This window comes from Trematomus bernacchii, unplaced genomic scaffold (genome assembly GCF_902827165.1).
Source record: "Trematomus bernacchii unplaced genomic scaffold, fTreBer1.1, whole genome shotgun sequence".
In the NCBI taxonomy this organism is placed as follows: Eukaryota; Metazoa; Chordata; class Actinopteri; order Perciformes; family Nototheniidae; genus Trematomus; species Trematomus bernacchii.
The window spans coordinates 921,358-947,127 of NW_022987605.1; the positions used below are offsets into that span (position 1 = coordinate 921,358).

Sequence of the window (25,770 nt, forward strand, 5' to 3'; positions counted from 1 at the left end):
AAACAAATGTGCCCAAGCACATTTATGTGAAGAAAAAATCTTCACCAACTTGACAACTCATGCACAGGGTTTACTAAAAGCGCTGCATAAACGAACCGCTAATAACTCAAGAAGCTCAAAACAAAACGGAGACCAGGGGACACTAAAAAGTGACGCACACAGCTGGGACCGGAGCGCTTGGTGACGTTCAGGATTATAAAGCTGGACAACTGTCTCTGTTAGTCTGTTTCATAACTGTAAGTGTGTGTCAGTATATCTGAAATGACTAGGGGTGCGTTTCACTTCTCTTATTTTTCATTTCCTCGCTCCTCGGGCTCGGTATCACAAACGGACGTCGCTTCACGTGACACTCCGGAGGAAAGGACGTCCCATTGCTCTTAAAACTCATTTCCCTGCTTCTCGTGGTTTCCTTGCCTCTCTCCATGCTTCCCTGGTGGGAGGGACTAAACGCAGGGAAACGACGCAAGTGAGGGACGCAAGGAATCCATTTAACCGAAGTGAAACGCACCCATGGTTAGCTAGCTAGCTTACAGCAGATCTGCTATAATAGCTGAAGGAATCATTTGTTGACAAATTGTTAAAATAAGCCAATAAAACATTTTAGGCAAGTTTCGAACAACAGTGACAGTTGGTTAATGCAGAGCTTTGGTTAATGCAGAGCTTTGGTTAATGCAGAGCTTTTAGTAAAACATGTTCATTTGTTGTCAATTGGTTTCTTCCTTTGTATGTGTGCGTTTCTCCCAATGGAAGTGTTTTAGGACATTGTAGCGTGTTTGCACCTGTCGGCCACTGTACTTATCACACCAACATAACAGTGCTTTTTTCATAAACTCCTACCCTTGCCGTGAAGTCCACGGCTGCCCCTCGGTTCAGAAGCAGTGTGGCCACATTCACGTTGCCATAGTGGGCAGCGATATGCAGGGGGGTGAATCCACTCTGGAAGACAGACAGGAAAGAGGCAGACACACATATAGGAGGACAAGAGTTTGAATTAGCCTCGATTTAGTTAAGTCCTTGAACTTTAGTCTTCCCAGCATGCAGCAGTTGCATCAAGCATCACAGGTGAACAAAAACAAAACTGAAACAAAGAAAATGTAAAGAAAGTTACAGGAAAAAATCAATTATTTTGAAAATAATTCCTAATATCTAGTACCCATACACACAACCCCTAAAACACACTCAGAAACATCACTTCCATGCAGGTTATCAACCACAAAAACAAAAGAGAAGAAAGGCCTTTCATAGGCTTCACAAAAAGGTTTTGAAATGAAAAGAGAACTGAAACAGAACAAATAAATGTACAGTATACACAGAGTCATCCAGATTGACATGAAGATGGACAGACAATACTAACCTAACAACACCAAATGATAGTAAACTCATAAAGTTGCACATAACATGAAGGGCATATTTCTGAGTAACACCAAAGTGCACTATGTGAACTGTAGTTCATAGAAGTGTAAGAATTAGAAATGAGGAATATATCATGAGGAAAGTTAGAGATTGCAGAGCAGGTTGGAGTAGTTGTGAGATTCTTGCCTTACCTTTCCATTCTGTAAGTGTGGTCCGATTTAATGTGAAAAAGTTGTTTACAAAAGTGTGAAGAACACAGTGGCTAACGTGATGGTTTCAAACTTTACACATTCAAAAGCTTCAATGGTGCAAATGAAGGTAGCGTGGATGCAACATGCTATTCTATGCCAAGTCCTTTTTAAAATCGGGAGGTTTCATAGTAGACTGGGACTGGCATTATTCAAATAAAAATAATTTCATCCTTTCAATTTGTGTGAGCATTAGGGATGTCAGAAAAATGTTGAAAAATGTATATTTACTGTTAATTGAACATTAAAATGAAGGAAAAAACATTCATCTTAATCTTTCAAAATGGCCGATCATGTAAGTTGGTTTTGAAGGCTTTTTCTCTGTAAAGTCAACAAAATACTCAACATTATTTATTATTTGTATTTTTCACATGATCTACCAATTTATAATATCAATTGTGCAGTGTTATGCTTTGAAGTAGACTGACAAATGTTGATTATTGGCAATTTCCTTATGGGCACACAAATAGAAATGTTAATTTAAATTTGATTAAATTATTTTATTCGTATTTTGTCGGCACTTGGCTTCCATACATAAGCATCGTATGCTCTAATTGAACCAATACAGTTTGAACCCAAGCAGTTCATAGTGCATCTGTATAAATCATGCAACAGGACAGGATTGACAGTTCAGACAGAGTGGACGATATACATTCACAGCTGTCACACAAATGTATCAACACAGAATTCATCAAATCAAAACATTGCAGGAAATGAACATAATCATTCAAATAATTCAACAAACCTTGCATCTTAGTAATAATGATAAGAGGTATTTTTAAATATAATGAGGGTTGGATATGACAAAAACAAACTGGCTTCCTGAGTTGGTGACAAATTAGGTATAAACTTGGGAGAAAAAAAGAAAGTGTATGAAGACAGGGTATAAACAAATTGTGCAGTGCCTGCGTGCACAACACTATACAGTAGATCGGCCTTTTGTGTAAGCCATGCATGTTGACCAGTTATTAAATCAACAGAAACTTTGGATACTTCATTATATTATACCATGCAGTGCTGTGAAATAAATAAAGGATGGAGGGAAAGTAAGGAAAAACAATGGAATGGGACAGTACAGTGAATCTGTGGAGAGTCAGAGGAGCGTGTGTACCTCAGTAGTCCTATTGACCATCATCTGAAGCAGGAGGAAGCAGGGAGGGAAACATCAGCTCAGTTAGACTTGTTGAACACATCACCCTCTGCAGCAGCTGTGCTCAGACCCTGACAGGTGACGAGGCTAGGAGGCGTTTCATTTATTCAGTTTGAACAAATAATCTGCTTTATATCAATGCTGCTCTTGTGTGCAGCTTTGGTGTATGCTAACATTTGACTGCACTGAGCAGTGCCTGAGAGCTCAGGAACAATCAGCGGTGATACAGAGTAGTTGGACCGAGAAACACAAGCAGTCAGATGATGAGATAAGATAAGATGTACTTTATTGATCCCAATTTGGGAAATGCTTGATCTTATCTTATCTTAATCCATGGATTTGGTTACAGATGGCTATAACTCAACTGCTTTTTTCCAGTTTGTAAATATAAGTGTGCCCTCTGTGTGACAGCAGTGTGTCTCTTGTGTGTACATGTGTTGATCGTGACTGTACATAACGCTGTTTATAGCCCTCCCCTCTGGGCCCTACTGTGAGTCATATTGAGCAGGACTGCATCACAGCTAAACCACAAAAGGCATTATACTAAATGCATGCATTACCCTGTGATGCCCCCACAGTGTTTTGTTACATAACAACATCATTGGTGCTTTTTTAAATATGCAGAATAGACTGAATAAATAACATTCAGTAAACATTTGTGTGGTGCAGTTAATCATCGTCCCTCTAGCCACGTCACTGGTATCCCGTTACAGTGGTACAGTTACAATTAAGTGTTTGACATCAACAGTTAACTTTGAATTTACACCAATATTATATCATATATCCCATCTATTGCCAATGGTAAAAAAAAGCAATATTAAATACAACTTCCCCCCCCCCCCCCCATACGTTGCATGCAGCACCATACAACCTGCAGACAGTGGCACACTCCATGCAGGGGACAGGGCTACACTTAGACACCGGTGCAGCGAGGAAGAAGGGGGTGATGGGGGGAGGGATTAAGACGTGGCGTTTAAAGAGAGGAAGAGAGAGAAACAGGGAGAGGGCAGGTTAGTGGCAGGCACAGAAACACTGACGAGAGAGAGAGGGAGGAAGAAAGAGCACAGACAGACAGATGGGAGCACACACACACAAACAGCTTCATCACCAATACTGAGTGGTCTTCTGTTCTACACTTATAGTTATCATACATTTAGAGTCCCCTATTTAAACCTGCTGTGAGTGTTATGAGGGTTTTGTATCTGGATAAGGGAAATCTTCTAACCGTCCTGTCGTTTTCCGATCAAATCTGACCGATCTGAACACCTATGATTAAAAAATGACCGCCATAGGAAATGAATGGTAACCCTAGATTATTTGTATACATCAGATAGTACAAACCCCTAAGTCCACATGTTAATTTTGGAATACATTTTCAGTGTCTATTCTTTGTATATTCACTGCAGTTATTCATGTAAACCAGTAGTCTTTGACATTGTTTACAGCTTAAAATGGTGATAAATACAATTAGGTGATGATTAAAGTTTTTTGTGTTAATGTAAGAAGAGTTACAAAAGGCCGGGAACACCTAAGTCAGGGGGAGAAACGAACACGACAGGAGGGTTAATAACTGTCTCAAATATTGTAGTGCAATGACATCCCATCTGCCATAGCAACTAAGAGCTTCCGATAGGAATTCCTTTCAGATATCTTGGTTAAACACTGCAAATACACAGTCTCTGTAGGTAGAATAGTGTCATCCATGGGACAGAGACATCATACCATTAGTGGAAACTTAGCATTTAAATATCTTTGTCAATGGAAACATATTACAACAGGGGACAGCATAGTCGTAAAGATATGTCATCACTGACGGCCAACACAGCTTAACCTTCTACAGGAAAGACAACACTGTGTTTAGATCTGTCATTACCATACACAGAACTGTTTCTCCCACACTTTACATGTGTGTATAGAAATGTCAGGACCGCAGGTGGGTGGAGTATCATCTCTAGGGAGGACAGAGTGTCACTGTGGGTAGAAACCTCATCACTGAAGCCACTAACGGCATCATCAGCAGCAGAACTGTCCTTACCACAACTCCATCTCAACGTTATTGGACTGTAAAATCACCCTCAATTGAATTGTATGTTGCCAGCTTTCCACCTACTCGCCTACCTTCTACATTCTGAACCCGAAATACCTAAATAATTAAATCAGCTACAGCCTCATACAATTCATAAACCTCATAAAAGTCATCATAACCACAGTATGGATACATAGGCACAAACAAATAGCTCCACATTAGCTTGACGTCCACACATGCCAACCCCCAGGATCTCAGAGCGTCCCTGTGCGTACCTTGGACTGGACGTCGGCGTTGTGGTCGTTCTGGAGCAGCAGCGCGGCCGACTTGGTGTCGTCCTTTCGGGCCGCGATGTGCAGAGCAGGCAGGCGCACCTTGCCTTTAGTGTCATTCTCCAGCAGGACAGAGACCACCTGGTTGTGGCCCTGCTGCAGGGCGATGGCCAGGGGGGTGAAGCCATCCTGGGGGGAGAGGACAAGTTAGGGATCAGAAATATCTTGTTTCAAGAACTCTTAATTTGTTCAGTAAAGTCTCAAAAGTTTTATCTTTAAACGTCTGACTTGGATAAAAAACTTTTATTAAGTTCAATAAATTCAACACACTTAATCTGCATTCACATGATTTGCGATTTGCTCAACGTAGGTAGAGCCTAACGGCGATAGATAGACATAAACCCAAGTTGGGAAAATGTTTTGTCACAGCGGCATTTTGACAGTCAATGTACAAGAATTACAACATTTCTTAAAAATAGAATAAAATAGAAATAAAATAAAGATAAAGATTCAAAATTAAAAGTATAATATATACTGTCCATTTCCACAGCATTGACTCCAACAACTCAGCTATATTATATTCAACACTTCTGCTCTCACCAGAAAATACTTTATTTCTGTCAGATATTATTGCCATATACTTTTACTTTTATGTTTTCCGATAGGTATGGTCAACAAAATACTTATTACTATAGCACTTCCTTCATATGGTCAGAGCTGAAAGCCTACCAGGACAGGGAGGGGCTGCTCTACACTATATGGTAGGGTCTCTATACAACACCTGAAACAGGAAGTTTCCCTTACGGCAGATAAACAGAGATCATGCTGGAAGCAAAGCTCTAGGAATGTCAATGTTCCACTATGACCTTCCAAGTCAACCACTTTGGTCAGGACTTAAATGTCTCCACAAATACTGGATGGATTGTCATGACATTTTGTACAGACAGTTATGGTCTGCATAGGATGGATTCTAATGGCTTGCAGTGATCCCCTGATAATAATGGTAATTTACACTTTCCACTCGGTGCCATTAAATGTTGTCATTTGTCATCACAATTCCCAGATGATGTGTCCTAATGACTCACTGCTCCCATAAGTGTTCCTCTAGCGCTATACTAACAACACATGTTCAGAGTGAAATGTCTACATCTCCAGGAGGGATTGCAATGAAATGTCAGATTGTCAAATAGTGTTTTTTTTTCACACTCCTCTCACCTCGGTAGCGGTGCTCTGGTTGCCTCCATTCTCCAGCAGGTATCGCACCACTTCCATGTGGTTCTCCTGGGCGGCCATGTACAGAGGAGTGAATCCATTCTACAGCACAGGCAAAAACAAGAGGTTAACAACAACCTACAGAACATGAACATATGATGTTTATTTAGCATCTTTAAGAGCAGTGAACTCACCTGAGACTGTGAATTGATGTCAGCTTCTCGTTTGACCAGGATCTTCACTACGTCAACCTGCCCAGCTAGAGAGGAGATGTGCAGTGCTGTGTTTCCTTTCTGGAATAGAACACATAAACTGACAGTGAGGATACATATTTCCAGTGGTGTAATGTATTGAAGTACATTTTCTCAAGTACTGTAACTAAAGGTCTCCTATTATACACTATTCCAAAAGTGTTGATTCTTGGTGTTTGTAGCTTTAAATGCTAATGAGCTGCTGCTGGCCACGCCCCTCTGAGAAGTGATTGGTTAAAAATAACACAATGGTGCTCTAGGAGGAGATCCAAGTGATAAGGTGGGCGGGTGTTACCTTGTTTGCACAACCCAGAAAAACATTGTGACATCATAAAGTGACCAAATCTGATCAGCTCATTTTCAGACAGGTTTTTATATACAGTAGATGGACAAAAAGAGAGGGGGTCTTTGTTCCTGTTAGGAGTCTCTTAACACAGAGGGGACACATGTTTATGTAGAAAAGACATGAAGAAGTGGATTTTGAATAATAGGTGACCTTTAAATATAGACCTTTTAAGATTCTGGGTCCTTGTACTTTACTTAAAGGTCCCATGTCATGCTTTTCTGGTTATTACCCGTCCCCTTGTGTGTTACTGTATGAAGGTTTTTCTGCATGTAATTGGTCTGCAGAGTCACAAACCCTCAAAGTACACCCTGTAGCGAGTACAACTCTAACACAGAGAAGACCTGTCTATGCTGCCCCAGAACGCCTCGTTGGACATTTCTCTCTTTCTTCCTGGGTACAGTGACGTGACCATACCCAAATACCAGCACCCCCCCCCTTCCCGCGTCCATGCGCGATGTCTCGCTGTCTCGCAGACCCCACGCAGCAAGCAGGAAATGAACCCAGCTCACACTGTCCGCTCCAGCAGCGAGCCGCGCAACGTCCCACCAACACGGCACCCAGACCCCACGCAGCATTCTCATCTGTTTGTCATTACTGGTGTCATTTTCTGGTTGCTAACGCCATTGTAACACATAATCACTGATGTTCCGCTGTAACGGTGGTGGACTCATCAGAACAGAGTGGGCGAGCTGACCAATCAGAGCACAGTGGGCTCACAGGGAGGGGAGGGGCAGGAGCTCCAACAAGCCGTTTAGGACAGAGAGTGAATACACATACTATACAGAGATGCTGTATGAGAAACCAATGTGAGTTTGGAACATTGAACAATGTAAATCTATTCTAGTAGACCTCAACAATGGAATTATGATCAGTAGAAATTGCCATGACAGGGGACCTTTAAAGTGGACCTATTATGCTATATTGCAAACATATATTGTAGGGCCATACATACAAAACATGTCTGTGAAGTTTTTTGCTTCAAATCCCAAACAGATCACCCATTGTAGCCATGCCTCATACTGCTCACACCCCTCTATTACAGCCCAGTTAGAGAAACGTGGATTTTGGGTCCTTAGCTTGAAAAGAAAAAAAAGAGGAGGCGGAGCTAATGCCTGATCAGAATTCTACCGGAGATAAAGTTAAATTCTGCTGTGATAAAACACCATCCTGTTCTAAACCACATCAAGGATTATTTCTGAAACAGTATGGAGCTCAAATGCTTTTTCTCTTGCAGGTTTATCACAAGGTGAGTTCTTTTTTGTATTTCCTGCTTTTTAAACACATGTGCTCTCCAGTACAGGTTAGCTCTGAGTGTTAGCGAGGCTTGCTAATGTAAACAAAGACGAGATTACGTCCAAAACACGTCAGGCATGGTTTCGGATAGCAACTTTCTGTGGGTCCGCCGCCGATTTGACGTCATATCGGCAGCAAATCTGTATCCGCTCGTTGTACCCCCGTTTTTAAAAGATTTGGGTATGGAGGAAAAGAGGAAGGGTTTTATTTTCTGACGCTGCGTGAGTTCCCCGACACACCGGGGACACATATTTATGTATAAAAGACATCAAAAAGTGCATTTTGCATGATAGGTCCCCTTTAAGTATTGCTACTTTATACTTCTCCTCCATTACATTTGGAGGGAAATAGTGTACTTTTTATTCCTCTATATTTATTTAACAACGTTATTTAATAGTTACTTTACATATTCACATTATAAGCTAATACAAAATATAAATAAACAAATACATAAACTATGATATAAAACGATAGGTTAAGATATACAGCAGCAGTACATAAAGTCATTAAATTAGCTCAACCTTTACCAGGTGTGATGAACACATTAATGAATGAATTATAAAAATGCAGGTATTTATGATTCTAAAATGGGGCATTATTAGTATTTCTATGTTAACCTAAGGAACATTTTTTCAATATAATAACTGGAATATTCCAGCCTACATTCACAGTAATCTGCTGTAGTGAAAATGTTGTGTACCATGTAGTTGTATTTTGGTGCAACTCCAACTATAATCTGTACGGGGAACTTCTCTAGTTACAGTAGTTGGAATGTTAACTACCACGCAAAGCTCCATGTTTACTAGTGTGACTAGTCCACTATCCATATCACTTTCTTCTAGTGCTGCACTCTCTCGTCTATTTCTAGACTCTTAGTCATCTGTAGAAGCTTGTTTTCCTCAGTCAATGATCTGCCTTCTTCTCATCATATTATTTAAAAATGTTAAACTCTGTGTTTATCAATCTACATCCAATCAATCACTCACGTTAAATTAATTATTTTGTGAGTATAAATATACTTAAAAAGACCTTAAAAGCGCACTAACAATCTAATGCAACCAATGGGAGGTGCCAATTCTTTCCATCCATTCTTTTGACACAAATAAAATGGCGCAGGGTAATGGTGCACTAAGTGGCACATTTTTTTGATTTCAGAATAAGTCATTGTGACTAAAGTTGCAAAGTAGCACTGCATTCGTAAGTTGTCTAATTTGTCTCCACTGTGACATGTCTCCATGCTTTAATGTTCTAAAGCTCTTTATTTTTCTCATACTGCCTGTGCTGCGGCACCTCTTTTCACCCTCTGTCTGAAACCAGAGCCCAGTCTGCTCTGATTGGTTAGCTGGCTGGCTCTATTGTGATCGGTCAACCACTTAGAGATGTCCCGCCCCTTAGCCTATCAAGTACAATGTGTTGGAGCGCTAGCCAATAGAAGAGTGAGTGTTCCATAGTGATGGTGACATCATATTATGGAAGTAAACAACGGACTCCTTCAGGCTGGGCATGCACCAGAACCTATACAACACTACAGAACAGGGAAAACCCCAACAAGCATGATAAGGCCTCTTTAATAACAAAGTCTGAAACATTTAAATATTGGAACATATTCAGCTCTAAATAATTTAAACATGACTATATAGCAGCTGAGCGTTGGGAAACTATTACATAACAAAAAAGTGATAAAACACGAAAACCAAATCAACCATGTCACCAAGCAATTGTTATTCATGGACAGAAGTGTGTTCAGTGTGAAGCTGAGATCACCCACCTTTGTGGCAGAGTCCACGGCTGCCCCTCTCTCCAGCAGCTCCTGGACCAGGTCCACATGGCCCTCCTTGGCTGCCAGGTGCAGTGCATTGAGACCATTCTGGAAAAAGACCACGTAGGCAAAGTTAGTCCAATAAACGCAACATCAACAAAGAATAAAGACAGGTCCAAATGGAAATAGAAAGAGTTACCTCCTCTAACACAGCTAACGGAGCCTGCCTTTCTATCTCAGTTTCCATCTGTCCTACATGCGTCTGTCCCTCTCTGAGACTGAAATATCAACGCTAGATATCAAAGTTGCTCAGTTGTTGTGCCACGTAATGCTGGCATGAAGCAGAGCCAGTCACAGAGTAGAGATAGAAATAGGTGTGTGAGTGTGTGTGTGTGTGTGAGTGTGTGTGTGTGTGTGAGTGTGTGTGTGTGTGTGTGTGTGTGTGTGTGTGTGTGTGTGTGTGTGTGTGTGTGTGTGTGTGTGTGTGTGTGTGTGTGTGTGTGTGTGTCTGTGTGTGTGTGTGTGTGTGCGTGTGTGTGTGTATATGTGTGTGTGTGTGTGTGTGTGTGTGTGTGTGTGTGTGTATATGTGTGTGTGTGTGTGTGTGTGTGTGTGTGTGTGTGTGTGTGTGTGTGTGTGTGTGTGTGTGTGTGTGTGTGTGTGTGTGTGTGTGTGTGTGTGTGTGTCTGTGTGCAGGTCAAGCTGTTGTGTTGATCCCTTTAACTCTTCAAACACTGTGTCTGCTATTGTCTGGTGATGGATGAAACAATAAGCATTTGAGATCCTTTGGAAAATACAAACTGAACCAGCTTTCTTTTTGGAACAGAATGGTATTGATCACTGACACCAGTTCAGTGGGTCACTTCCTGCCTACACTTTCACTATCAGTGGTTATAGGTATAACCGTCTCATGTCTGGAACGTGGTAACAGAGACATTGGTTGTTTTGTAAAGTACTGAGCGCTACATACATGCGGACATAACATCAGTCCTGTGCATGTGTGTACACAGAACATCAGCCACAGGTAGGACAATCCTCCACAATGTTGTCCTGTGGGTATGGGCTGTACTGGGTGCAAAGCCAACCCCCCCACTGATTTGCTCATCAAGACTTGTGAGACTTGGAGGCAGGGATGGAATGGAAAGTGGAAGATCAACCATAATGATCCTCCTTTTCTGTGATTAAACAACAGCTGCAAATGTTCACCTGCACAAAGATAAGAATGATCTCATATATGACCAGTCCGACCCTAAAGGCGAGTATAATTATCTCTAAGGTTTTCACTGCAACATTTAAATCAAATGGAATAGTGCAGCCTTAACATTAGAATGGAAATGAAGATATTTGAAGCCAGACAAACACAACATTATGTTCACCTCTCCTATCTGCATGTGGTTGAGTGTCTGCATGGATATATCCTCTGTGTTGATGCATGTATATCCTCACCTGTGTGTGTAATGTGTGTAAACACAACAGAGTGGGGAAAATAAATGTCCCTGTAAGGGATGAATAAAGTATGTCTTCTTCTTCTTCTTCTTCTTCTTCTTCTTCTTCTTCTTCTTCTTCTTCTTCTTCTTCTTCTTCTTCTTCTTCTTCTTCTTCTTCTTCTTCTTCTTCTTCTTCTTCTTCTACTCCAATAACAGCATACCGATGATTGCAGGGTTGCTTCCTCATTTGCCCTTTTTCTCTTCTAAGAGAACCATCCTGACTGAGTAACCTTTTTGCAGCAGCAAGAGCATTAGGCTGTAGCACAAAAAGTACCCTCTGAGTCAATAAGCAATTTCCTCCGTCACTGTTGAACTGACTTTCATCACACGCCCCCCCGAGGCTGATGGGCCCACTGGACTAGAGTCCCTACACAGGTTCCCTGAGGGGTACCCATCTAACTTTGTTTCACTTTTCTTTGCCCAGAGGTATTCCACAGCTGGCAAGGGGCATCTGTACATCACGGGGGAAATGTGTTTGCAAGCTATGCTGTTTGGGGATCAGTTGACATGTGTATGCATGTTATCCTGCAGTTACCCAGTGTGTCATTAAAACTGAAGAAAAGGTTGTGTTTTTGGATTGTGCTCCGTGGATTTTAATTTAAATGGAAATGTTCCAAGGTTTTACAGCAGGCCCGGCGCCATGGGGGGGTCAGGTAAGGCCCGGCCCTCCCATGTGCTATATTTGCCCTCCATACAAATAAAATGTGTTTTACAATTATGTGTGTTCAGACCAATCGCTATTCAGAACACATAACTCAACAAGTTTGAGTGCCGTGTATTCTGTAATTCTTCTGAGTTTGGATTCTGTAGCCTGCCTATTCTGTTATCAACAAATAATGGACGTCAGAAAAGACTAATTAGCATCACGCGGTGAGTTGACTATTCCCATATTAATAAAATACTCTGCTGCTTAGTGCATCATGGGGGGTCGCTCTGTATTGTGTATCTGTTTGCTGCTGTGGCTGGCTGAAGTGTAAGACCCAAGCAAAGCTGTTGCTGTGATGTTTTCCATGTGAGTTTGTTTCTCTTCGCACATGCTCGTGCATGCTGTTGATCATCTGTGTTTTCCCGGCCGTACACACAAGGCGCGGTTGCAAAGGTGGTTTGAATGTTGCTGTTTATTTGTGCGCATTTGGGAGCAGCTTGTGTCTTTACGCAATTATATTGGTCATGCTGTTTTAATGGTATTTAATTTGTGCCTCAGCACATCACGTTTTTTTGGGCCCTTCGTTGAAAATCACAGGCCCTCTCTGAAGGTTTGCTCTGGCGACGGCCCTGTTTTATAGCATGACCCTGTTCTGTGGCCTTGCTGTCTGATTTTGAAACACAGTGCTAACACAGTAGGCTGTGTGTCCTTCGCGTAGCGACGAGGAAAGCAAGGGTATAGATCTCTGGTTGATTGATGGATAGGTAATGTGTCTGGCCATAAGCCATGTTTCAGACTTCTGAATCAATACGAACATTTCCTGTTTGATTAGCAATTTATTAAGGTCTGGTTTTGTCTCTATTGACTGCTGTTTTCTACGATAAACAACACTTTTGCAAGATGGTTATGCATTGACCTTGGATGGTAAGTCGTTAGGCAGCAAGTCTCAATAGAGTTTTAAAAATCGGGTGTTACCAAGCAGACAGCTCCAATCATAGCTTTGTGCTGGACTCAAAATATTGATGTGATTTTCCTAGAAAACTAAATTCTTCCTATATACATAAAAAAAGTGACTTGTGATTCCAAAAGATAAAGATAACGTAGAAGGAACTTTATTAAAAGTAAGGGAAATGTGGGGCAGCAGTGTAACCCCCCTCCCCCCTGAGGTGTTCAGTTCTCCATCTCAGGAAAAAAGCCTCCAGCAGGGTTAGGGTTTGAAGTAGCACCTGTCACTGTTCAACCATAAAAACAGACAGCTATATTTCAGATGTGAATACTGCTGAATCTGTCTTTTGGACAACAAGTCAATTTCACCCCCCCACATTTTTCCAATTTGGCCAGGAAAGGACTTTTCAACCACCCTAACCATGAATATCCATGAGTTTAACCCATGTCAAATTCTCTGCATGTTGATTACTCACAATGTGATGATATGTCTTTATGATGGAACATTAGCGGCTTCCCATCTTAAGGGAATAACCTTCTGGTAAAACTCTCAGAGGCACTATTCATCTTTGTACATCCCCCCATGCCCTCCCTTACCTCCAGGAACCCAATAACCGCTTTATCGTTCTCAATGTGCGCCCACTCCTCCATCCATAAAACCTGTCGCCTCATTCTGTCAGACCACATGAACAGTCACTTGGGAGACGATTTCCAATCATCAAATTGACTTATGGATTTTAAAGCCATGAAAATGTAATTTAGCAGTGCTGGAGCCGACTCAGAGAAAAAAGCATCTCATTAGTGCAGTTTTCTCCAAACCAATCAGCTTCCTTTATTTCATCCAGGCAAAATGCAAAAATATTAGGCTATTTGGCTAGCTAGCTAACCATAGATAAAACATCTGATATATGGACTGAAATAAAGCAGTTATAGCTACAGCCAGAGTTGACTATTCACATGTCCAGCAACAAAAGCAAATCAAATACTGATACAGATAAAAGGACACTAATAATCCTCTGCGGATTGTCAAGGAACATGAAAGACATTTATTTTTACATTTTATTAGTCATCATAATTAAGTTTGCCGATAAGTGAAAACGCGCTACAGTGTTGATTGTTTTTCAAAGTTGTCAAGTTGGTGAAGATGTTTCTTTATTTGCATATGTTGGCTTTTGTGTTTTTATATTTGCATCGTTTTGAAACTGCAGCGCAATTTTGACAAATGGTCATGTTTTGCCGTTGTAACGCGTTTGCACCTGGCGGCCACCATAGATAATAACTAAACCTGTTTATGCCTTTCTTTTCATCTGAGTTACAGTCGGACAAAACTATATTTTGAGAGAAATACAAATAAACCAGAAGCTCAAAATATCTTCAATTGCAGGAGTGGCGATGAGGCTAACAGCCTTCGTAACACATCAGTTGGTAACAAATAGGCTTAACACACCACAGAGCCACCAGCAACTCTTACATTTCCTCTCCATGTGACTTATGTTTACTGGGCTGGTCGGTACAGCTGTTGCCACAACAGGACTGTTTACAGGATGGAATGCTAATGGCTTGGAGGAGACGAGATAATAACTAGGCCTAAATAAAGAAACTCTCCCTGATATAACGCAGTCCCCCCCCCCCCTGCTGGAATGTAACACCATTTTCATATGATGATATTACAAAGATTAGTGTTAGACAACACAAGCACATTAGCACTTATAAAAAACAAATTCTGTGAATTGTAAGTATGCATGACGACGTGTAATGGGAAAGGTACACAAACACAACTCAGATGAATGCTTCTGTTGCTCTGCTGGATGTTTCAATAGGCAACTGTTTTGAAGCCATAAAACCTATATGTTAAGAAAGACCAAACAAGGTTTTAACAGCCTATCTCTGCAAACAACTGTTTAATATCAGCAATTGACGTGGGCAGCTTAACTTGTTTCATTGCTGAACCTATGCCCTTGGACTCGGAATATTATAGAGATTGTAGCCTTTGCAGAGCATTTACATCCACAACAACCTGTAGAACACACTACAGGAGAGGGAACAACCCCAAAAGCAGAAAAGGGCATTAATTTTAAGTAGCCCAGTAAGAAGCATGCATGTTAGAACTAAATGAACTGCAGCCATCATGAATATTACTATTAACACCTCTATATCCTGCAATCATATGCCAACACTAGTAGACTGACAATGGAGGGCAAATAATAAAACATCTTATTGAACCCAACCAATTGTAATTAAGGTACAAAGTATTGTATTTCCTATTTGGTTTTATGTTCATTCTCTAACATTTCCCCACACTTTCATCAAAATATAAGATTTAGGGTTTAGGGTCTGAAACATTTTGTCCATATTGTGCCAGGTGTGAGTGGGTGTAGTGTGTGACTGTATGTGATGTGTCTCTTACCTGATTGCTGGTGCCGATGTCCACTCCACCTTTCAGAAACTCCAAAACTTTGTCAATGTTTCCTGCTCTCGCCGCTCGCAGGAAACTGGTGTGACTGTCCGACTGGAAGAGACACAGAGAAAGATATTTTAAAAATAATTCTACATAATTATTTGTGGTACATGAGGAGCAATAATTATAAAATGTAGCCTTTTTGGCTGAATAAGACAAATTCTTTCTCAACACAAAATAAACTGGAATGATGATAATGACTTGATGATTACCACTGAAAAACATTGGTTGGTTTTTGAGGACCATCACATGTTATTATACAAGCTTGAGAGCTTGGTGGATCTATCTGACACTGCATTTAAGTTGTTCATAACTCATCACCTCCTTTTCAATGCTTCATTTGACAGTTTTAAGTAAATATGACATGCTGTTTGGCATCCCACAAGGATCCATTATTGGACCTCTTCTGTTTTATATATTAATGCTTCCATTTGATCATTTCCCATCTTGGTACTGTCTAAAATGGCAATACTCTTTATCTGTGTACGGTTCTTCTGAAACATCCATGCATTTGTCATCAGCAAATTCAATGACCAGTTAGAGCCGATTCAAAATGCAGCCACTTGACTACAACAGAAAAACGCTGAATGCTGGCTTTGCAAATGTTTTATGGGGTTACACGCCACCTACACTTAATGTACACATATCTTTTGTTTGTTCACAAGAAAATACAGCAGGGCTTCTTCAATTGTATTTTGTTTAAATCAAAGTTACTTGACATAACATAATCCAATCTAATGTATGCAGGCTGTGTGTCTCCACTCGATAAAGTATAGTTTGCTTTTGCATGAGATTGTGCTGTAAAAAAACGAATGATCAATGTATTCAATCTTGTGCAATTCAAATGTTTACATGTTCAGTAATTGCAGACATGATTAGACATATACGGTTTCCTTAATGCCTAATAAACGTGTGTCCAGTGTTTGGGAAGGACATGTCCACTGTTGTCTCATAATGCTGAGAGAGTTGGGAGCAGACCAGGACTGTAAGGAGGCAGAATGATTCAGCATTTTCCTCTCGTGCTTCACTAAAGCTAAATCTTGGCTCACATACAGCTTGTTCAAAGCTCCCAGCTCGCTGCTCTTCCTGCAGAAAAAACACAGTGCCATGCTTATTTTACTGCATTCAAACTGCTTCCAACCAGAGGTCAGAAGGAAGAGACTCATGTTTTGCTCAGACACGTCAGCTGATGTTCTGTTCTCAGAAATCAACTCTTATTTTTGATGTCACAGTTTGCCTTCAACTTTTATTAGCAGTGTTGAAAGTCCAAATGTGTTCCATCCTAAATCCCAATGTGTCACTGGTTCTCTAACAGCACCACCCTCCCCATGGTTTCCAACAGAATGCAGAGATTAGAGGAAAGAATGCTGACTGAAATGAGCACTGCAGCACTGATGTCTCCTTCAGACAAATACAATAGTCCTGGTCTGAAGGTTGGAGCTGACCTGCAGTCAGCTGCTCTCTGCTGCAGAGAACTGCATTGCATCACTCACTCACAACTATAGAGCTTTGTCCAACTCCCCACATCACCTTCAGAGGGTCATCGTTCTGTACGTGTTAGTCCAGAATGTACACATAACATAAGCTGTGGAGTTACTGATAGATCATAATTCAAGAAAATACACTTTACAAGTCAACTTGCAGAGACTTGAAGGTTCGACATAGCTGGTGCCGTTGCAGAGCTGGGACGGTTACTTTAAAAAGGTACTTGTGTACTTGTACCTGTAAACAAATCAGTAACCTAATCTTAGTATCAAAATATAAAATGTATGTAACCTGATTACTTGGATTATCTCAATGCAAATAAATAAAAGAATATGGCTTTTATTTAAGTGTATTATGTAAGACAACAGAACAATGTAACCTTAGAAAAGAAGAAACCAAGACATTTAGTATCGAAAATGTGTCCTCTGCTCAGATTTTATACTACAGCACAACCACTGTAAATTCCCTCGGCAAATGAAAAGGCCAGCAGCCGATCATGAGGTGCTCTAAATTAGGAGAACAGTCCGAATAAATAATCCCCACATCTATGCACCAGTTCACCATAAAGCACACACCCCCTCCCTTACTTTTCCCTGAGTTTACAGTCTGGTTCTGGGGAAAAATAGAAAATACGTCGGGGACAATGGCGGAGTCAAGCAGAGTTGAGCCAAGTCTCCGTGAAAACCATCACGTTACAGTTCTGAAAAGCCATCCGGCTCCTGACTTCATCCAGCTTCTGGTCCAGTGACTGGACATTAGCCAAAAGAATACTCGGTAGAGGAGGCCGGTTCTCACGTTTCCTTAGCCTCACTAGCACTCCAGCCCGGGACCCTCGCTTTGTCTTCCTCCATGGCGAATCCCCATTGTTTGACGGTCTCGGTGATAGACATGCTGTCCACCAAGTTTCTGATGTGTAGAAGTTCCTCTCTACTTGATTGTATAGCAGAGTTGGTGTGGTCGGATCGCATGTTGCGGACACACCAAAATGTAAACAAACACTGAGATAAATGTGAGAAATTCAGAGTTAGAGAGGGTCATTTGTCATTTTTCCATGTGACTGTGAGGGAATACAGAATCCAGTTACATGTCTGTCGGTCCCCAAGCCTCTGCAGTTATACATGCAGTGGTAGACTGAGGTTGTTTGAGGGGCATGTGTTAAGAAATACACCAGCTACATGCAGCAGAGCACCACAATAGGTGTTTAGCAGCGGAGGGTCACCATAGAGGGCCCTGCATCACATTTTTATCAAGTTCTGAAGTGTATCAAATGACCAGTATTAAAGCCTCATACATACAGGGTCACTATTGTTTCACTGCACAAAGCAGCCCCCCCCCCCGTCTCATGTCCTCACATTGCCTCCAGTGCTGCAGAGTCACATTATGCAGGACCTTTCCCTAATCATCGTTCCACTACTGGCGGGTTGCTATAGTGACACACAGACCAACAACACTCTCAGACAAGTGAGGCTTTTGAATGGAAAACACTTAACATTGCAGAAAACAGGAGAATTGTGGCAGGCCGCTTCCTACATGGTTTCATAAGGAGCTTAGTCACTCTCTTTGAAGGGAACATGTGTCCTGAACACAAAATGCTTGATGACATGACGACCCCAACGTCATTAAACACTAACTATGACAATATCAATATGGGATATGTTGAAGGAATAGAAGAGACAAAATGTAGAAATGCTAAAAATATTTATATTTATAATTTTATCTTTATTAAAAAAGGTTTTTGATCGTTTATTTTTTCTTATTGCAACAGTTTTTTTTTGGACTTTGACTTATTAACTACTGGGTTCAAGTGCATTTACAATGACAACAACATTTAGAGAAGACAAACTGTGCTGTTTTTAACCAATAAACTTTAGTCAGGCATGGTCTTCCTTCTATGTTTCCTTTATCACAGCAAAACAAGTGCATCTTAAACTGCATTTGGTGTACTCAAAGAAGTATCTGATAACTGATGGATCAGATGAAGATGTTACACTTCATTGTTTCACATGTTTCCTAATTAAACAATCTGTCCCTGTCTATGTTCCAGCTCGTGTCTAGACACATTACGTCACAACTCAATCGGACCTGCCGAGCATGACAAAGCCAAGTCCTAAAGTCCCCCCCCCCCCACATCACATTACATCAAACATTCATTTAAGAAAGTCTTTATCTGTAGCCGGAGGAGCTTTATCAATAATGCAAACCCCCCCCCCCCGTATGCTCTGTGCGAGACCAGTGGAAGCATCCTTGCCCCTCCCAGTTACCACGGAGACAAGCACTGCCCTCTCTGGAGGTAACCATGACAACAAGGCTCTGTCTGTCAGCAGAAGTAAGCACATAAAACATGAAGGGCATCGCTTCCTGTTAGAGCTGTCTATCAGTACATGTGACACACACACACACACACACACACACACACACACACACACACACACACACACACACACACACACACACACACACACACTCACACATTTGTGAGTGTGTGTTTCTCACGTGTGGAGGCTTGTTGTAGTCCAAAACGTATTATGGATCCAGCTCACATGTATGTATGCTGTTGCCACAGCTACTGTAGATACAGTCATTAACACATGTTCATCATATCACTGTCACATGTGTTCCCGCCTAAATCAGCCTCCATCATCCCTGTCCTTCAAAAGTGTGCAGTGTTTAAGCCACCCCCGCACAGAGGCACTTATCCAACGTCTGATCAACTTTGTTGTCCAGCACATGAAAAATAAATTCCCAGCCAGCCTGGACTCTATCCAGTTTGCAAACAGAGCCAACAGATCCACAGAGGATGCTCCGCCCCCTCCTCTCACACCGCACACCCACGATGCAACACCAGAGGAGAAGAGAGCTCTCCATAACTGTCTGGATTTCAAACAACAATGAGAACCCATATCTGGAGTGATGAGGGAACGACGTGTCAGCCAATTAAAGGCTGACACGTGAACAGTTTTAGAACTCATTGAATCAGCAGTCATCCCACCCTCTCCCCCCCCCCCCCCCCGGGGAGAGCAGCTCAGAAACAGCTGTAATTCTTCAAAGGAAACTTAAGAAAGCAAAAAAACCTGATCCAATAGATAACATTTATTTTATTTATTTATTTGTTGCTGTGCGACCCTGTGTTGAATAAATGCATACAAATAAATAACCCTTGAATGTATATCTCCATTAGAGTTAGAGTTTAAGCACACATGCAAGAGCCAATAGATCCACTTTATAGCTTCAAAAACAATAACTTAGTCATGATTTGTACGTACTTTAGTGTGTATATACTTTAGTAGGGGTATACTTAAGTGTTAGCTAAATAATAGACACTTAACAAAATGCATCATCATGTAACTGCCCTATATACTATTGTCCAATTCTTTACATTGAACCTGAATCTAATTCTCCCTTTAAACATCTCAATCCTTAGAAGGAGTTCCAAGAGGACTTTACAGCCACATAAGAACAAGAGCACACACACATCAGTTGCCTCTCGGTTCTTGTTTATTTGATTGAAGACATTCTATTCCTGGCTGTCCGGATGGAATAACACTATTTCTGTTCACTAGCAACCACACTTCTCCCAGTGTCTCAGACTAAAAGCTCCTTACAGGTCCATGCAGACACAGGTCCATGTGCACTTATCGTTTTAAGCTAATACCACCACTTCAAACAAATCCAACCACTAACCGTTTGAACTAAAGAGCAAGACCTTTGGTCAAATCAAAAGCTGCTCTTTATACTTTGAGGTGATAGCGATTGTAATTAGAATGACACACGTGCAGACCCTTCATGCAGAGTATAAATAACCTGTTCTAATTCATTATCCTCAAGCTGTCATCTCTGAACCAGACCCATCTCATTCACCTTCCCTGTTCCCTTCACTAACATTATGAGTAATGTCAGCTGATCAGCAATCAGCAGTGCAGAGCTGAGCCAAATCCAAGGCAACTTGGAAATGGCCCAGCCAATCAGAGCTCTTCCTGTGGCCCTATCAGTGCGGGACCTGGGACATCATTTGTTTAGACACATTTAGACATAAGTGCATAGGGCTATAAAATACAATGATATGGTTGTACTTATGCATGTGTTCGGAGCTGCTTGTGCTGAAGTTTTAGACTAAAGAATGCTGACAGTTTCCAACAGGAAGTGAACACAGCGTCAGATTTGGCGGTTCAGGCTCAACACACACGGAAGGTTTCTCAATTCTCTAATTACCCCTCCTCGACTCCTCGGTCCTCCGGTAGTGACCCGGAAATGGTTTTCAGCGCGCCATGTTGAAGGACATCTCATTTCTCTAAATGCACATCGAGGACCGAGGATCGAGGAGGCTCTCTGGAGGAGCTCTAACCGAGGAGACACTGATGGTTCTAGCCCCGGATGTTTTTTCTTTAGCCCCGGACAATTCTCCCTCAATAATATAATACATTACCCGTGCTTTACCTGAACCTCATCATGACACTAGAGAGGACGGCAGGATTGTAATTTCCCGTGTTCAGTGAATGCAACAGAGGCAAGACACCAGACCAATCACCAGAGAGTTGCATGGACATAAACGTGTCTTATTGGCTGACAGGTACCTATCCTGTGACAATGTTTAAACTGTCAGTCGGACAGTTTTTGAAGATGGACATAAGAAAAACAATTCTTAAAAAATACGACAATTCTCAAGAGGTGGCTCACACAACAACCCGCAGGGGATATATCCAGTCTCTGATTGTGTTACGTTATTATGAGAGTGCTCTCATACTTGTTTGATTCTGAAATTGTATATATTTATATAAATATATGTGTGTATATGTCCGCATCTGTAGCCTGTTATTGTCTCATTATACCGCACTGTGAACGAATTCAAAGTAAATATATAAGTGGTCATGAACACATCTGTCCATCAGACAGAGTGCTGTGCCTCCTGTCATCATTAATGGACGTCTCTTTAAAATGACTGCTCAGAGGAGAGGAGTTCTCATTTCTCTAACCGCCTGCTGCTTCCCCTCCTCTCTCCTCGGTTCCCCTCCTCGACTCCTCTGCTCATCTCCTGTGGGCGGGACTAAGACACGAGGATAGGAGTCGAGGAGGGGAATTAGAGAAATGAGAAAGCTTTAATGTCTGATAACTAAAGTCAAAAGATAAAAGCAGGCGGTCTTTATGAGGATTGGAAAGGTTCTTTGCTCCTATTGTGTTGCTTTGTATCCGTCCAATCTGGAAGATGTAGTCCAATGTGCTAATGTCCCATAAGTCCACTCAGAGAACCTTCACGTTCTCACATCATGCTCCTCACGCTGGGATAGCAGAGTATAACAGCAAACAGAGCAGCTGGCCGTGCTGCTCTGGTCAAACTACAGTCTGGCTCTAGTCATGATGCTTTCATCAAATCCTATTTCCCAATTATTTTATGTATAGACGTTGTTTTTTTTGCCATGCTAGTTAAGTAGCAATATGGATGGCATTGTCAATAGAGTTAGGGTTATGATCCATGATTATAACTAATCCCTTAATAAACTCCACTTCCCAAACGCAACACATGCTCTTTGAAGCATGATCTTAAAGCTCATGAACACACCACGTCTGAAGAACATCTTAACAGTTCCAATGAAGGAGGGTCACTATGTATGATATAAATATCCAGAGACAGTGTTGTGGTGAAGCTCTGTCCCACTGTTTGCTGTTTCCCTCTCTTTCATCCTATCAGCAAAGAAGCAGGGTGTTGAGCTGCAGAGGTCAGGGCAGGCTGTGGGTCCTGCCTCCTCCTGCAAACTCAGACCGATATAGCAGCCTGCGCCAGTCCCTGCGCCGCGTCAGGTGAAATACACTCTGCAACTTCTTAGGTATAACAAGTCAGTAGCATGAACACATTCTGACAGTTGAGTGAATGTGAAGCCGAAAGGAAAGCAGGCACATTTGTACAGGATGAGCACTATCGCTAAGAGCGAGGGTTTACTATGCATTCAAGTTCAATGTTATGTTAAAGGACTGTTATTTGTAGATACATAAATATGATCTCATACATCTTCTATCACAGCTGACCATTTTAGAAAGCGTACTATAAGTGTTAAGATTGGCGAGTCGAAAACGTTCACAAAAATGTCACTCAAGATATATCTTTAAGAAACAAACAAACAAACAAAAGACTCATTCTTTGTGTTGTTCTCCCAGTAGCAGCTACTTGCTGCTAAATTCATTACATTGCTTTTCAAATTAGCCACAAGAGTCCACATGCTGCTGTGCAGGGGTATTTAGGAGCAACAATGTCACACTGCCATTGGAAAGGTGAGGAGCGGTAATAACACACATCCTACACACACTAACCAATGCACAGCTCCTCACACACATCCTACACACACTAACCAATGCACAGCTCCTCACACACATCCTACACACACTAACCAATGCACAGCTCCTCACACACATCCTACACACACTAACTAATGCACAGCTCCTCACACACATCCTACACACACTAACCAATGCACAGCTCCTCACACACATCCTACACACACTAACCAATGCACAGCTCCTCACACACATCCAGCACACACTAACCAATGCACAGCTCCTCACACACATCCAACACACACTAACCAATGCACAGCTCCTCACACACATCCTACACACACTAACCAATGCACAGCTCCTCACACACATCCTACACACACTAACCAATGCACAGCTCCTCACACACATCCTACACACACTAACCATGCACAGCTCCTCACACACATCCTACACACACTAACCAATGCACAGCTCCTCACACACATCCAACACACACTAACCAATGCACAGCTCCTCACACACATCCAACACACACTAACCAATGCACAGCTCCTCACACACATCCTACACACACTAACCAATGCACAGCTCCTCACACACATCCTACACACACTAACCAATGCACAGCTCCTCACACACATCCTACACACACTAACCAATGCACAGCTCCTCACACACATCCTACACACACTAACCAATGCACAGCTCCTCACACACATCCAACACACACTAACCAATGCACAGCTCCTCACACACATCCAACACACACTAACCAATGCACAGCTCCTCACACACATCCTACACACACTAACCAATGCACAGCTCCTCACACACATCCTACACACACTAACCAATGCACAGCTCCTCACACACATCCTACACACACTAACCAATGCACAGCTCCTCACACACATCCTACACACACTAACCAATGCACAGCTCCTCACACACATCCAACACACACTAACCAATGCACAGCTCCTCACACACATCCTACACACACTAACCAATGCACAGCTCCTCACACACATCCTACACACACTAACCAATGCACAGCTCCTCACACACATCCAGCACTGAACACCTTCATAATGGTATACCCATTGTAATGCACCAATCAGAGTTGATTCTCCACGCAGAACTTGAAGTACCTGCTTCCATTGAAAACAGGGAACGTGTCAGCTGCTTGGAAGTACATTAGCTTGTCAGTGACACCAAGAACACGAAGACTGTGACCAGTATAACATACCTCTGGGTTTAGAGAGCTAACCTGCTCTATAGAAGTCCATCAAATCGCTCATATGCAGAAGAAGCACTCAAATGATTTATTTCAGTTAAAGTAGCAATACTACGTGTTGAAATACTCAGTTACAAGTAAAAGTCCTGTATTCCAAATTGTACTTAAGTAAAAGTACAAAAGTATTAGCATCACAATGTACTTTGTCAGAAAATGAATGTGTTCATCACTACAGTGTTGCACTTGGTAAATGTGGGCTTTCTTTGGATTTCTTTTTAACTACTGCGTACCTTAACCTGCAATAATATACAGTCATGTGTTAGTTATATGTTGTATTCATATTCTAAATCTGCACAGTAGTTAGTGACTAAATATGCCAAATAAATGTAGGGGAGTAAAAGTATAAAGTAGCATAATGTGAAAAAGCTCAAGTAAGCACGAACAGTACTTGAGTACGAAGTAGCAACTAACCGAATACAGTTATATGGAATCTGTTGACATAATACATTGAATTCAAGTCAACGTTTCGTTTGTTCAGTGTGTGTCTGTAAAGTCTCCTGAACTCTTACCAGAGGGGTCTGCACAGGGCAGTGGTCCTCACAGTAGTAGTCTGGGAGAGCGTCCTGGTCCAGGTGGGACCGGCTCCCCGTCCTCAGGCCCTTGTCCGAGCCGCACACCTTACACATGGCCGCGTTGCCCATGCTGCGAGGTTCACTATCCCATCAGAACGTACAGAATCTAAGTGAGGGCATTTAATCACTCTGATAATCCAGCCCTGCTCCCCCTGGCCTCCCCCTTAAAAAACAGTCTACCATCCAGGGGGGACGCCCCCCTCAGTCCCTGTCAAACTTCCCTTCCCTCCGGCTGAGCAGCGCTGCTGTCCCTGTTTCACTGTGACTGCCAGCAGAGCTCTCACTCCGTGCAACTCTTTGACCATTGACTAACACCCCCCCAACCCGGCTATTTTTACACCCACCAGCCTAGATATGCATCCAGAGAGAGAGCAGAGAGTAGGTGGTCTGCACAGGGCGGCATGCCAAAACAGCAGGGGGCTTCACTGACACACTATGGACTGATATGAGGCTTATCTGTGCCGATAAGTCCTGATCACATGGAGTCAAACGGTATGTTCCAGAAGAAACACTAAAGCGATCCACTGGTCTGGCAACAGAGGTGCATGTATGCTGCTACATGTAAAAGGTACACTAGGAGTTGAACACGCTCGAATGGGGCCGGAGTGGAAATCTGTGGATTTCAAAAGATTCAAATTAGAGCATAGATGATTTAACTTCCTGTATGGCATTTGTGCATTGTGTCACCTCCTTGTGTTTGGCC

The 25,770-nt window shown here is 41.9% G+C and overlaps 1 protein-coding gene across 1 annotated transcript in view; it reads right to left on the reverse strand.

The window, feature by feature from the left end:
* ank2b (ankyrin 2b, neuronal) overlaps positions 1-25,284 on the reverse strand; it is an 88,371-nt gene extending 63,087 nt beyond the window's left edge. The window contains exons 1-8 of the mRNA XM_034130884.1: positions 25,005-25,284; positions 15,396-15,497; positions 9,920-10,018; positions 6,456-6,554; positions 6,265-6,363; positions 5,053-5,238; positions 2,713-2,736; positions 838-936 (exon numbers count right to left, since the gene is read on the reverse strand). Coding sequence (XP_033986775.1) covers positions 838-936; positions 2,713-2,736; positions 5,053-5,238; positions 6,265-6,363; positions 6,456-6,554; positions 9,920-10,018; positions 15,396-15,497; positions 25,005-25,136 — 840 coding nt within the window. The 5' untranslated portion in view covers positions 25,137-25,284. The remainder of the gene's footprint in view (positions 1-837; positions 937-2,712; positions 2,737-5,052; positions 5,239-6,264; positions 6,364-6,455; positions 6,555-9,919; positions 10,019-15,395; positions 15,498-25,004) is intronic.
* Positions 25,285-25,770: the final 486 nt, after the last annotated feature.